The sequence below is a fragment of the Littorina saxatilis genome, linkage group LG3 (genome assembly GCF_037325665.1).
Source record: "Littorina saxatilis isolate snail1 linkage group LG3, US_GU_Lsax_2.0, whole genome shotgun sequence".
Taxonomy (NCBI): Eukaryota; Metazoa; Mollusca; class Gastropoda; order Littorinimorpha; family Littorinidae; genus Littorina; species Littorina saxatilis.
The window spans coordinates 9,543,393-9,557,926 of NC_090247.1; the positions used below are offsets into that span (position 1 = coordinate 9,543,393).

At 46.2% G+C, this 14,534-nt stretch overlaps 1 protein-coding gene across 2 annotated transcripts in view; it reads left to right on the forward strand.

Moving 5' to 3' along the window:
* LOC138961564 (protein DOP1A-like) overlaps positions 1-14,534 on the forward strand; it is a 63,633-nt gene that overhangs the window by 30,315 nt on the left and 18,784 nt on the right. For both annotated transcript variants that reach the window (XM_070333228.1, XM_070333229.1), the window contains exons 25-28: positions 910-1,121; positions 11,360-11,512; positions 12,968-13,104; positions 13,744-13,799. In XM_070333228.1, coding sequence (XP_070189329.1) covers positions 910-1,121; positions 11,360-11,512; positions 12,968-13,104; positions 13,744-13,799 — 558 coding nt within the window. The remainder of the gene's footprint in view (positions 1-909; positions 1,122-11,359; positions 11,513-12,967; positions 13,105-13,743; positions 13,800-14,534) is intronic.

The window sequence follows — 14,534 nt, forward strand, 5'->3', positions numbered from 1 at the left end:
GACAAATTGCTACGCTGTTACACCAAGCTTAGAATTGCAATGCTCAAACAAATAATCACAAGCATGCAACAGTTTGCTCTTTCTTGTGAGTCCTGGTACTCCTCTCTGATTCTCACTCCGTGTAGACTACCAGTCATAACTTGTGTCATAGAACTTTTTCCACACTGGACTTGTTTTCTGGATCCCCCACACTATACTCTGAGAGCATAGTCAGCTCATTCCGCTTTCGTTGAGTATAGGCATGCTGGGTATTTTCGTGTTTCCATAACCCACCGAACTCCGACATGGATTACAGGATCTTTTCCGTGCGCACTTGGTCTTGTGCTTGCGTGTACACACGAAGGGGGTTAAGTCACTAAGCAGGTCTGCACATAAGTTGACCTGGGAGATCGGAAAAATCTCCACTCTTAACCCACCAGGCGGCAGCGACAGGGATTCGAACTCACGACCTTCCGATTTGGAGGCCGACGTCTTACCACCATGCCACTGCGCCCAAATGGGCAAACGAGCTCGCACGTAACCAGACAATTCTGGAATGCTGAAGAAGAAGAAGAAGAAGTTTTCTGGATCAGACAGCAGAGTCCTTGATTCACATTCACTGAGCTCATCGGAGACAAGAAGTTCATCAACTTGTTCAACATGGGGCAGAATGAGAAGGCTATTGTTAGGATTGCGTCCTCAGCTGCCTGCATGCTTACACACAGAGATGTGCGGTTGTGTAGTACATGCGTCATGTGTGTTTCAGTGCTGACAACATGCTGAGTTTCAGGGCGTGCTCGCAGCTGTTGTGTAATGTATGCGTAATGTATGTGTCATGTGTGTTTCACTGCTGACAACATTACGAGTTTCTGGGCGTGCTCGCAGTTGTTGTGTAATGTATGCGTAACGTATGCGTCATGTGTGTTTCAGTGCTGACAACATGCCAAGTTTCCGGGCGTGCTCGCAGCTGTTGAGCAGTGTGAGCGGGTACCAGTACAGTCGCAAGGCGTGGCGCAGAGAGAGTCTGGAGCTACTGCTCGACCCCAACTGTTTCCAGATGGACGCTCGCAGTGTGGCCAGCTGGCGCACAGTGGTTGATAACCTGCTCACCCATGACCGCGTCACATTCAAGGATCTCATGAGTGAGTGTAGTGCATGGTTTGGGGTGTGCGGTGTCGGTTCGGTGGTGGGTTGTTGGTTGGTGAGGGGGGTGTCATGAGTTGGGGCAGGGTGTCAGTTGGTGGGGGGTGGAGGGGCTTGGAGGGAGGCAGTGTCCTTTTCTTGAATCGTCAACATTCAGGACATCTCAAACTAACTTTTGACTTTTAGACTTGAAAACGACTCATCAGGTTACCCATGATCACACCACCTGCAAGGGCCTTGTAAGTGAGTGGGTCATGGTGTGAGTGGGTCAAGGTGTGTTGGGGGGGGGGGGGGGGAGGGATTTGTGTGTGTGTTGGGGGGGGGGACTTTTCTCAGGGGATGTGAAAATTTCATTTGGCATGAGCAGCCGCCTGTCTGCATTTGAAAACAGTCAGTACAATTAGTAGAGGGTTTGGTAGCTCAGTTGGGAGAGTACTGGCCTTGTGGTCCTCTAATGGATAATTCTTCACGCTGTTAGTGAGTGGATCACTCAACTTGGTCAGCAACAAGGAACATGACTTTGAGCGACGTGCACAGTTGTTCACTGTGTGTTATGACGGTAATGCGTTGGTGATACAGTGGAGTCCGGGTACAACGAATCTCAAGGGAGATACATTTTAGTTCGTTATATCAGTAATTCGCTGTAGAGTTTTCAACCCTAAATGGCCTTAAGACAAGTTTTCCCACTCACCTTCAAATGATCGTCCCATCGATCTTTCCTTGGAGAGTACAATCTCTGCATGTTTTCAACAGCTTCATAATATAATCCATAGAGGCATAGTTCAAATGTTCACTTTACTGTCACAATTTTAGAAGTAAAATTTAAAAAGTCGTGTAAAAGCATGTACATGTACATTCTGATCTATCTCCGATTTCATGGTGTCCACCAGTTCTGGTGCATGTACCGTAAAGTACCTTGTAAGCGCCCAGTATCGAGTAAGCGCCCACCCCCCACTTTTAGTCCAAAACCGTGCATAGGGTATAGTACCTTGTAAGCGCCCACCCCCCACTTTACACCATTGAAATCAGGGGAAATAAAAATTCCGCACTTGATCTGCTAGTTTTGTGAATGATTTCCCTTTCTTGCAAACCCTATCAAACGCCTGCAAGTCAATGATTACAAGATGCCGCGGATCAAATCGTACACCGTTGCATTTAAGCTGTCAGCTCTTGACTATTTGGATAATAACGCCAATGGAAATGTGTCGCAAACAGCAAGTGAGTTTGGGGTAGATAGAAAAAGGATACGAGAATGGCGAGAGAATCGCGATACCCTGTTACGTCACCAGGCCGGAAAGGAAAAGAAGAAGCTCTCTCTCTCTCTCTGATCTCTCTCTCTCTCTGATCTCTCTCTCTCTCTGATTTCTCTCTCTCTCTCTCTCTCTGATCTCTCTCTCTCTCTCTCTCTCTCTCTCTCTCTCTGTGATCTCTCTCTCTGTGATCTCTCTCTGTGATCTCTCTCTGTGATTTCTCTCTCTCTCTCTATCTCTCTCTCTCTCTCTCTCTCTCTCTCTCTCTCTCTCTCTCTCTCTCTCTCTCTCTCTCTCTCTCTCTCTCTCTCTCTCTGCCGAAAACAGTCTTTGGCCAAGTAAAATAGACTGCTGCCCATATCCAGAAGACGTACCCCTTGTTCAAGGGAAACAGTGACACAGTGCGGCCGACAGCGGCACCTCTGCAGACAAGAAAAGGATGCGACGACATTTGTCTCCCCAAGCTCTTCTAATGACAATACGAACAAGAAAAACAATGGAAGATGAAAAAAGAAAGAAGATATGATTACGAAGTGATCAAAGATCCCATTTCTTACTGAAAACTGCTCGTGCATAGGGTGTAGTACCTAGTAAGCGCCCACCCCCTACTTTGGGTCGGAATTGGTGCACAGGGGGGGTGGGCGCTTACAAGGTACTTTACGGTACTACCCTGGCCAAGTTTCCTCTCAAGACATCAAAGCCCCATAGGTTAAACTCCCCAAAGGTTAAACTCGGTCACTGACCCGGGTGCAGGAAGTGTTTCCTCTCTCATATGAAAGGGGAACCACCTCTCATAGCTAAAACTGGGTCAATGACCCCTGGGAAGAAGGTCAGTGTCTATAAACAAGGCCACCCAGCTATCACAATGGACCTGCCTTTGATCTCGCCTCACACGCAGATCGTTGTAGCCTTGCGACTTTTTAGAGCACAGTCATAGCTTAGCAGCTGATTGGAATAGTGAAAACACAGCGGCGGTGGCTGTTCCGTGCACCTCCCGCTGTTTGTTCAGAGTTCGCTCATCACTCGATGTGCACTTGTGTTTGTGTATTTTTGAGTCACTTGAGAAAAAGTGACTATGTAATCGGTCAGTGTTAGTCTGTCCGGCCGGCCGGCTGTCCGGCCGGCCGGCCGTCCGTAGACACCACCTTAACGTTGGACTTTTCTCGGAAACTATCAAAGCGATCCGGCTCATATTTTGTTTAGTCGTGACCTCCAATGACCTCTACACTTTAACGATGGTTTCGTTGACCTTTGACCTTTTTCAAGGTCACAGGTCAGCGTCAAAGGAAAAATTAGACATTTTATATCTTTGACAAAGTTCATCGGATGTGATTGAAACTTTGTAGGATTATTCTTTACATCAAAGTATTTACATCTGTAGCCTTTTACGAACGTTATCAGAAAAACAAGGGAGATAACTAGCCTTTTCTGTTCGGCAACACACAACTTAACGTTGGGCTTTTCTCGGAAACTATAAAAGTGACCGGGCTCAAATTTTATGTGAACGTGACTCCCAGTGACCTCTACACTTTGACGTCTGCTTTGGTGACCTTTGACCTTTTTCAAGGTCACAGGTATGTCTTGAAGGAAAAAAATTGAAATATCATATCTCTGAAACTATTCATCGGATTTGATTCAAACTTTATAGGATTATTCTTTACATCAAATTATTTACATCTGTATTGTGTTGTGAATAGCAATTTCTTCCTGTCCATCTGATGCCTCATATAATATTCAGAACTGCGAAAGTGACTCGATCGAGCGTTTGCTCTTCTTGTTGTCTTTGGAGATCATTATTGACATCAGTTCGTTGTAGCCTTGTGACTTTTAGAGACAAAACGGCTCTGGGGCGATGTGTCGCGGACAGTTGTATGTAGTTATAAGGTTCCTTGGTCGGGCGTTGCTGACAGGTACCTGTGTCAAGGTGGGAAGACCGGTAGCTGGGCTTAGCTCAGTGATTCGCGCCTTGCACGCTTTGCACGCATTGCACGGGACGTTCACGGTAAGCTGCGCGCTATTTGTAGGGTTCACCGTTTACCTGGTTGCTGACTGAGAAATTCATAGGCATTCTTTTTTCTGTCTCGGCCGAGACCAGATGTTTGTCGAACGGCTTCGAAATTCGTGTGTGAATTGTCGTTTGAGTTCGAAGTTATTTTCAGTAGTAATGTACGTCTACTGTGGACTTTGTTAAAGTCGGTTGCGTAAAGTGTACGCGATGATTTTCATTAGCCTGTGTGAGGCTTTCAGCGTTTACTGTCGAAGACGGACCGGACGGGAAGGTGCGAACCCTAGCTTCACAGCATGGAGGAGGCACCACCACGCTGCTGCGTGAGCAGCCAGTTTGGACTCTCGCATCGTCACCCCCACGCTGCTGTGTGAGCAGCCCCTCTGGATCTTCTCCGAGGCTTCATTACGCTGTTTTGAGCAGCTATCTTGTAACGTCACAGCGGCGCAACCACGCTGCTGTTGGGCAGCAACATCGAACCGGCGCCGTCGCTGCAGAGTGTGTGCCGTGTGACAGCTCTTAACTGGGCTGATTCTCTCACCCCCGCGACAGAGACGCAGGTGTCGACCCGAGGGCGCACCCCCCCCCCCTGAATTCGTCGAACGTGTAGATAAGTACTTTCTTACGATAGATATCATTTATGGAATGAGGAGGGCCTTTATGACGTACGTGCTTTGTGTTTGACTATCCTGATTGTCTCGTATGTCGTTTGTTGTCGTTATTTTGACTGTTGTGTACTTTCTCATGTTCATTATGTTCATCCTCATGTATTCGTGTTAACCCTTTCATTGTTCCATCCATCGTCACCCCCATATTTCACCCAACTGGGAACTATTAAATACTTTCATTTATTTACATTGGTGTTCTGTGAGTGCTGTGTTGTGTGGCCAAAGTTTTTATGTGAAAAACTAAACATGCAAACGTGCATGCACGCGACAATGGCGAGCTTGCCAGGATAAATCCTCTTTGAATTCAAGGAATTCACTTCATTTTTGTCGTTGGCCACACTTCCCATACACTGGACACTGATGTACTGTAGTTAATTAGCTTTTGTTGTTGTCTGGTAACTGTGGGTGGTTGGAGGGGCCCGAGGGTTAGCATCAGGCCTTGTGGGTTTCCTGTCCTTGTTACCAGTCAGCTGTGCCTTGTTTTGATTTTTCATGTTTTGGCTAACCGTTTGCTAGTTTGTTCTTGTTTATGGAACTTCGTTCTGGTCGTGTTCTTGATGATAGTGCTATCATGGCGTCTAGGACGGAAAGTAGTTCGGATAGGATTGCTAGGTGGCGTTCACTTGCTGAGGAGCTAGGTGTTAAATCTGCCAGTATTCCTGAGTTTATTGCCGAGCGAATGACCCGTGAAGATGAGAAACAGGAAAGACTTGAACTAGAAAGGGAAGCTTATCAGGACAAGCTAGAAGTAGTGCGTCGAGAGACTGATGAGAGAGTTAAGTATGTTCAAGCTCAGCGAGAGACTGATGAGAAAGCCGCATATGAACGTACTCAGTTGTTTGAAGAAAAACAAAGGCAGGAAAGAGAAGAGCATGACCTTCGCATGCAACTCCTGCAGAGAGAGTCGGAAAGTAAGAGGGTGAAGAAAGGAAGTAGGGATGGAGCTGATAATGAGGGAGATTCCTCAGGTGAAGAAGAGTCTAGTGACCTTCGTGGTTTTCGGCCTTCCATACCGATGTTTGATGAGAGCAAAGAAAACATAGCTACTTGGTTGAAAAGGTTTGAGAGAGTCGCTACCTTGTACAAGTGGAAGAGAAATACATGGGCAACTAGGGTCTCGACTAGGTTGTCGGGTAGGGCTGTAGAAGTGTACAACACTCTTGATGATGATAGCGCAGACGACTATGACGGTTTGAAGGTCGCGTTGTTAGGCCGCTATCAGCTCACAGCCGAAACCTACCGCCGTCGTCTCAGAACCTGCAAGAGAAAAGAACATGAAACGTTCAGACAGTTCGGGGCTCGCATTGAAGAGAATTTGACTAAGTGGCATGAGCTTTCCGAGATCACAGAACTGAAACAGTTGGTTTTGCTGGAACAGTTCTTGCAGACCCTGAGCGCGGACATGGCCGCGTACGTTAAGGAGAAAAAACCTCAGACGTTAGCCGAAGCAGTTAAGTCCGCTGAGATTCATTTTGAAGCACACCGTGACAGTAAGAAGTTTTTTCAGCATGATCGTGATCAGGGTGGAAAGGCTGGCGTTGGTGAAAAGCAGAAAAGTGGAGATAACTCAGTTGGTACATCCGGTAGGAAGTGTTTCATCTGTGAGTCCCCCAAACATTTGGCTAGAGATTGCCCCAAGAAGAGCAAGTCGACAGGAGCGGTGAATAGTGGTCCTGAGAAGTCTTTACCGCCCGTCAGTGTACCCACTTTGTGTACTCCCTGTAGCCAGCAAGACTACGACCCGAGATGCCTGGTTGTAGTGGATGGTGTTGCAGTGGAGGGGTTGCGTGATACTGGATCTCAGGTTTGTGTCGTGAAGAGTTCATTAGTTTCCAGGTCTCAGTTCACAGGACAGGATCTTGAGGTTTCTATGGCTGAGAAAGACATCAAGAGGCGCTATCCAGTGATTAAGGTTCAGGTTGAATGTCCTTTCTACACTGGTGAGGTTGAGGCTATCGTCATGGATACACCTGTTGCTGATTTCATTGTAGGTAATCACGCCCGGCTGGGTGACTCGATTGTTCTTCCAGTGTACGCTGTGTCCAAGGTTGTGTCAGTTGTCACTCGTGCTCAGGCTGCCGCTGAAGGGAAGAAGTCGACTTTGTTACATGTTGCTGCTCCAGGGCTAGAAACAGTCACCCCTGAGCAGTTGCATGACCTTCAGCGGAATGATTCGACTTTGAAGAGTTGTCGTGAGGCGGCAGATCGCCGAGACGTCAGAACGTCTGGTCACTCCGGTGAAGTTGGGTTTGTTTGGAAGAAGAAGATTCTGTACCGTGAGTATCGCGGGGGTGGTAGCGTCTATACTCAGGTTGTTGTTCCCCAGCAGTTGAGGTTAGGTGTTATCAAGTTGGCCCATGAACCGCCTATGGGAGGTCACATGGGTGTCCAGAGGACACGTGATCGAGTTTGGCAGCAGTTTTTTTGGCCAGGTATGTGCGCAGACATACGTCGCTTTGTGTTGTCTTGCGATCAGTGTCAGAAGGTTTCTCATAAGCCACAGAAGGTACCGTTAGGTAAGATGCCTCTCATCGATACGCCGTTCGAGCGGGTGGCGATCGATCTGGTGGGTCCCATCATCCCTGCTTCTGAGTCTGGTAACCGGTACATTTTGGTGTTTGTGGACTACGCTACTCGGTACCCGGAAGCCATTCCATTGAAGTCGATTGAGGCTGTGAAGGTTGCAGAAGCGATGTGGGCAGTCTGGACTCGAGTAGGAATTCCCTCAGAGATTTTGACAGACCGTGGTACTCAGTTCATGTCCGAGGTGATGAAAGAAGTGGAGCGTTTGCTGGCCATCAAGGGTTTAGCGACTACTCCGTATCATGCGCAAGGAAACGGATTGGTGGAACGATACAACGGAACACTCAAGACCATGCTACGCAAGCTTGCTCAAGAGAAACCGAAGCAGTGGGATCGCTACATTCCTGCACTCCTCTTCGCTTATCGTGAAGTTCCACAGGAGAGTCTGGGATTCTCTCCCTTTGAGCTTCTATACGGCAGGACAGTGCGAGGACCCATGTCTGTTCTTCGCAACCTATGGACGGAAGAGCAAGTCGATGAGCAAGTTCGCACGACTTCTGAGTATGTGGTTGACTTGAGGAACCGGATTGAAGAAACCTGCAAACTGGCGCGTCAGAATTTGTCAGCGGCTGCACAGAAACACGCGAAGGTGTTCAACCGGAAGACAGTTCGAAGACAGTTCCAGCCTGGAGACAAGGTTTTGTTGCTGCTGCCGCAGAAGAAGAACAAGCTGCAGCTGTGTTGGCAGGGACCGTTTGACGTTCTGGAGAAGAAGGGCGAGTCAGACTACAGGATTCGGATCTACGGGCGTGAGAAGCTGTACCACGCCAATCTTCTCAAGTTGTACAGAGACAGACAAGGGCGACAGGGTCAACCTGTTGTGGGGTTTGAGCTAACAGAGATCAGAGGCGACCTTTTCAGCTGTGAACCTGATGATGCTATGGCCCACTGCGTCAGTGAAGATCTTGAGATGGGAAAAGGCATTGCCGTTCGCTTCAAGCAATCGTTTGGAAAAGTTGATCAACTTAGAGCACAAAACAAGAAGGTGGGAGAGGTAGCTGTACTACAGGTAGGTGCTTCCTACGTTTACTACATGATCACCAAGAAACGCTACTTTCACAAACCCTCCTACAAAACGCTGCGGTCCTCCATGGAAGCTATGAGGGACCACTGCAAGCAGAACAATGTCGCTTCCCTGGCCATGCCGCAGATCGGATGTGGATTGGACGAGCTGAACTGGAGCGCCGTCCGTGAGATGATCAAGGAAGTCTTCAAGAACACAGGCATAACTGTTAAAATCTACATCTTCGGGGGCTAAGAAACAGGTTTTGTACATTTTTGACGTGCATGCTACAGGAATAATGCATATCTTTTTGTTTGCTTGTTTTGTCATGTGCGGGTGATTCCCGGTAGTCGCAACGTGGGAGCCGACTACCTCAGTCGGGCATGCGTTGAAGAGTGATCTTTTGCCGTGTAGACAGATGTCTATGCTTAACTTGGGGGGCATTGTCGCGGACAGTTGTATGTAGTTATAAGGTTCCTTGGTCGGGCGTTGCTGACAGGTACCTGTGTCAAGGTGGGAAGACCGGTAGCTGGGCTTAGCTCAGTGATTCGCGCCTTGCACGCTTTGCACGCATTGCACGGGACGTTCACGGTAAGCTGCGCGCTATTTGTAGGGTTCACCGTTTACCTGGTTGCTGACTGAGAAATTCATAGGCATTCTTTTTTCTGTCTCGGCCGAGACCAGATGTTTGTCGAACGGCTTCGAAATTCGTGTGTGAATTGTCGTTTGAGTTCGAAGTTATTTTCAGTAGTAATGTACGTCTACTGTGGACTTTGTTAAAGTCGGTTGCGTAAAGTGTACGCGATGATTTTCATTAGCCTGTGTGAGGCTTTCAGCGTTTACTGTCGAAGACAGACCGGACGGGAAGGTGCGAACCCTAGCTTCACAGCATGGAGGAGGCACCACCACGCTGCTGCGTGAGCAGCCAGTTTGGACTCTCGCATCGTCACCCCCACGCTGCTGTGTGAGCAGCCCCTCTGGATCTTCTCCGAGGCTTCATTACGCTGTTTTGAGCAGCTATCTTGTAACGTCACAGCGGCGCAACCACGCTGCTGTTGGGCAGCAACATCGAACCGGCGCCGTCGCTGCAGAGTGTGTGCCGTGTGACAGCTCTTAACTGGGCTGATTCTCTCACCCCCGCGACAGAGACGCAGGTGTCGACCCGAGGGCGCACCCCCCCCCCCTGAATTCGTCGAACGTGTAGATAAGTACTTTCTTACGATAGATATCATTTATGGAATGAGGAGGGCCTTTATGACGTACGTGCTTTGTGTTTGACTATCCTGATTGTCTCGTATGTCGTTTGTTGTCGTTATTTTGACTGTTGTGTACTTTCTCATGTTCATTATGTTCATCCTCATGTATTCGTGTTAACCCTTTCATTGTTCCATCCATCGTCACCCCCATATTTCACCCAACTGGGAACTATTAAATACTTTCATTTATTTACATTGGTGTTCTGTGAGTGCTGTGTTGTGTGGCCAAAGTTTTTATGTGAAAAACTAAACATGCAAACGTGCATGCACGCGACACGATGAAAACGTGTTTGTTATAAGAGGGGTTCGTTATGCAAATGAGTTCAAAAGGTTCGTTGTAGCCTGAAAGTAACAAGTAAGAAATAGAAGGCTGTCTGCCGGGAAATCAATGGCAGTTCGTTAAAAGCGGGATTTTGTTATACCCAGGTTCGTTATAGCTGGACTCCACTGTACATCTCTTGTTCACTGTGCGTTGTGCCTTAATGAGTTGCAGGTTGAGTATCCATGACACAGAATGGTTATCTGAACTTGTTCAGCAGTAAAGAACAGAGTTTGAGTATTCATGACACAGAATGGTTATCTGAACTTGTTCAGCAGTAAAGAACAGAGTTTGAGTATCCATGACACAGAATGGTTATCTGAACTTGTTCAGCAGTAAAGAACAGAGTTTGAGTATCCATGACACAGAATGGTTATCTGAACTTGTTCAGCAGTAAAGAACAGAGTTTGAGTATCCATGACACAGAATGGTTATCTGAACTTGTTCAGCAGTAAAGAACAGAGTTTGAGTATCCATGACACAGAATGGTTATCTGAACTTGTTCAGCAGTAAAGAACAGAGTTTGAGTACCCATGACACAGAATGGTTATCTGAACTTGTTCAGCAGTAAAGAACAGAGTTTGAGTATCCATGTCACAGAATGGTTATCTGAACTTGTTCAGCAGTAAAGAACAGAGTTTGAGCACATGTATTGTTGTTGCTGTAACGTGTCATTAAAAGAGCTCATCTTTACTCTGTGTTGTGCCTGTGACATGTTACAGGCCAAGTGTCAATGACCTTAAGCAGATCTCTCAACTTGTTCAGCAGCAAGGAACTAGGAGTTTGAACTTCATGCACAGATGTTTTATCTTATGTTTGCTATGAGTTGTTCAGTATTGCCGTTAACCGGTAATTACCGGTATTTTACCGGTTGAAATGAGAAAATACCGAAACAAAAATGGCAGCCGGTATAACCTTCCAGTTGATTTTTGAACTACTGGGTTTTTTTTGCTGGTAAAACAACAAAACCAGTACTCTGAGTTGGACTCTTACTGGTTCCAATGACCAGCCTACCGTTTTTTCCTGGACTGTTTGCATCATAAAAGTTTGCGTACTGGTTTGAAAAAATACTAGCGCCATCACTGGTTGTTTCTGTAACGTTTGGGTGAAATATTTCTTGTTTATCTCATGTTGTGACTGTGACATGTTTCAGGCCGAGTGTCGATGACACAGAGCGGTTCTCTCAACCTGTTCAGCAGCAAGGAACAGGAGTTTGAACTGCGTGCGCAGATGTTGAAACGTCTTTCCTTTGCCATCTTCTGTTCTCCTCCCGACCAGTACCAGCGAAACATGCCAGAAATTCAGGGTCAGTTGTACAATTCAAGTTAAAAGAAGACTTCTCCTCAAATTAGTGGAGGTACCGGTACACTTCTTTCTGGGGCTGCAAGTGGGATGAGAGAAAACAGGAAGGAAGAAAACCAGAAAGACGGACACAATGAGAGGAAAAACAAACAGAATACTATAACTGTTGTCTTTGATAGTCTTATTTTATTGGTAGTCTTTGCTAATGCGTAACCGGCACGGTTGGCCTAGTGGTAAGGCGTCCGCCCCGTGATCGGGAGGTCGTGGGTTCGAACCCCGGCCGGGTCATACCTAAGACTTTAAAATTTGCAATCTAGTGGCTGCTCCGCCTGGCGTCTGGCATTATGGGGTTAGTGCTAGGACTGGTTGGTCCGGTGTCAGAATAATGTGACTGGGTGAGACATGAAGCCTGTGCTGCGACTTCTGTCTTGTGTGTGGCGCACGTTATATGTCAAAGCAGCACCGCCCTGATATGGCCCTTCGTGGTCGGCTGGGCGTTAAGCAAACAAACAAACAAACAACATTTGCTAATGCGTGTATTTCACTGACACGGATATCTGTGAGATGTATTTGCAAACAATGTCTGTTTGTTCCTGTGGTACTTGGATTCAGTCTGGTCTTCATTTCTGTCCTTTTCCTCTTCGCTTGTTTGTTCGTTATCCTTTTTATTTCTTGTTTCTTCTTTCTTTCATGTGTTCATTGTTCCTCCTACCTTTTCTGTGTCACTTACGTAGGACATCGATGTCATTGTGGAATTTTGGTGTAAAGCGATTCTTTGTGCATTTGATGTTTTTGAGCTTTAGACTAAGTAAATCATTCTCCTTGAAAAATTCTTAGATACGATTGACAATGCATGTTTTAACATTCTTTTATCTTTCTATCTATACCAGGAACAAATATAAACACTGTTTCATAATGAAAATAATCAGTTTTGTCCTTCTCCTAAAAATCTGTTTAACCCTTTCACTGCCTGTAGGACCTCGGCTGACCACAACAAACCGTTCAAAGTACGACAAAATAAGAACAACAACAAACACACAGTGTGTGCGTGTATGGTGTATTCATTTATACCTCCAGGGCACATTGTAAGTTGTCAGTTCAGGTAAATACGGGAATGCTTTGTATACAGATATTGGCTGGCAGCGAACAGGTTAGGCCAAAAAAAAAAAAAATAGGTCTGTTTACGGTAACATAGGCCAAAAAAATAGGGTCGGTAGGTCGGGATTTTTTTTTTTATTTTATTTATTTTTTTTTTTCTCCCAAAAAACCATATTTTTACGTTATTTTGCAAAAAAAACCAAAAGATTTTTTTCTTTCTTTTTTTTCCCCCCGAATGCCAAAAAAAGTCTAGGGTCGCGCGAAAAAAACAGGGTCGGTCGGGTTACCGTAAACAGACCTATTTTTTTTTGTGGCCTTATGCCAAAATTGCACGACAACGTCGACATGTTTTTGTTGACAGAGAGACTGGCGGAGAGTCTGCGACTGCCTCAGGTACCGACGGTGATGACCCAGGTGTTCCTGTGTTTCCGTGTGCTGATCCTGCGCATGTCACCGGTACACCTCACCTCTCTATGGCCGACCATCATCACCGAGATGGTCAGTGTCACTTAGTTCTGCTCTGCCCAGAATTAGCTTGTGTTTGAACTTGTTTAGATCAGTATCAGTTAGTTAATTCTACTCTGCCGAGAATAAGGTAGTGTTTGAACTTGTTTACATCAGTATCAGGTTTTTTCTGCTTCCCCTGAAAGCGGCGTATGGCTGCCCACGTGGCAGGCTAAAAACGGTCATACCGTGGGAGTTTCAGCCCTTGAACGAAGAAGGAGAAGAATTTATTTCTGCTCTGGGAAGAAAGAGAGTGTTTTATTTTTATATTAGTATCAGTTAGTTTTGTTCTGGGAAGAAAGATGGTGTTTGAAATCGTCAAAGGTGTGTTTAGCAATGTACATTGTGCTCTGGCTGTTTTTACGCTTGTGTCACTAAAGGTGAAATGAAAACCGCCAGTGTCATTTTTCATGCCCGAGATAATAACATTAATTGGATCTGATCTTATTTGCTTTTGATTTGATTTGATTTGATTTGATTTGATTTGAAACCTAGGTTTAACATTTTATTCAGCAAGTTAGAATCAAGTTCTCGATCTGTGTCTTGCAAGTATGTATCCGCTTTCATTTCAGAAAGATGTGTAATTTGTTATTAAATTGCTTTGTTATTGACAATTGTGAATTGTGTGTACAGGTGCAAGTGTTTCTTCAGATAGAGCAAGAGCTGTCCACAGAAACCGATGAGTTCAAGTGAGTGTGTAAAAGGATTGCACGTAGTAACCCTAGCTGATATCTGCGTGTGTGTGTGTTCCATTCTGTGTTGTCCACTTAGCTGGTTGAACATGCCTTGCCGTGCACTCACACCATCAGTCACTCTCTGCGCCCTTTGCATTAAACAAATGTCTTCTGTCGAAAGCGGCGTATGGCTGCCTGAGTGGCGGGGTAAAAACGGTCATACACGTAAAATCCCACTTGTGCAAAAAATGTGAATGTGGGAGTTTCAGCCCATGAACGAAGAAGAGAAGAAACAAATGTCATTGAAGAATTTCAAATAACAATACAGTGGAACCCCCTTTTAAGACCCTCAGATTTAAGACTCCCTCCTTTTTAAGACCTTGACTTTCTGTTCTTAACCTCTGTAAAACAACCTCCATTTTAAAGACTCCCTCCTTTTTAAGACCCCATGTTCTCAGACTTTTTGAGGTCTTGGAAGGGGGGTTCCACTGTACTAAGGGGGTTCCACTGTACTAAGGGGGTTCCACTGTACTAAGGGGGTTCCACTGTACTAGGGGGGGTTCCACTGTACTAAGGGGGTTCCACTGTACTAAGGGGGTTCCACTGTACTAAGGGGGTTCCACTGTACTAAGGGGGGTTCCACTGTACTAAGGGGGTTCCACTGTACTAAGGGGGTTCCACTGTACTAAGGGGGTTCCACTGTACTAAGGGGGGGTTCCACTGTACTAAGGGGGTTCCACTGTACTAAGG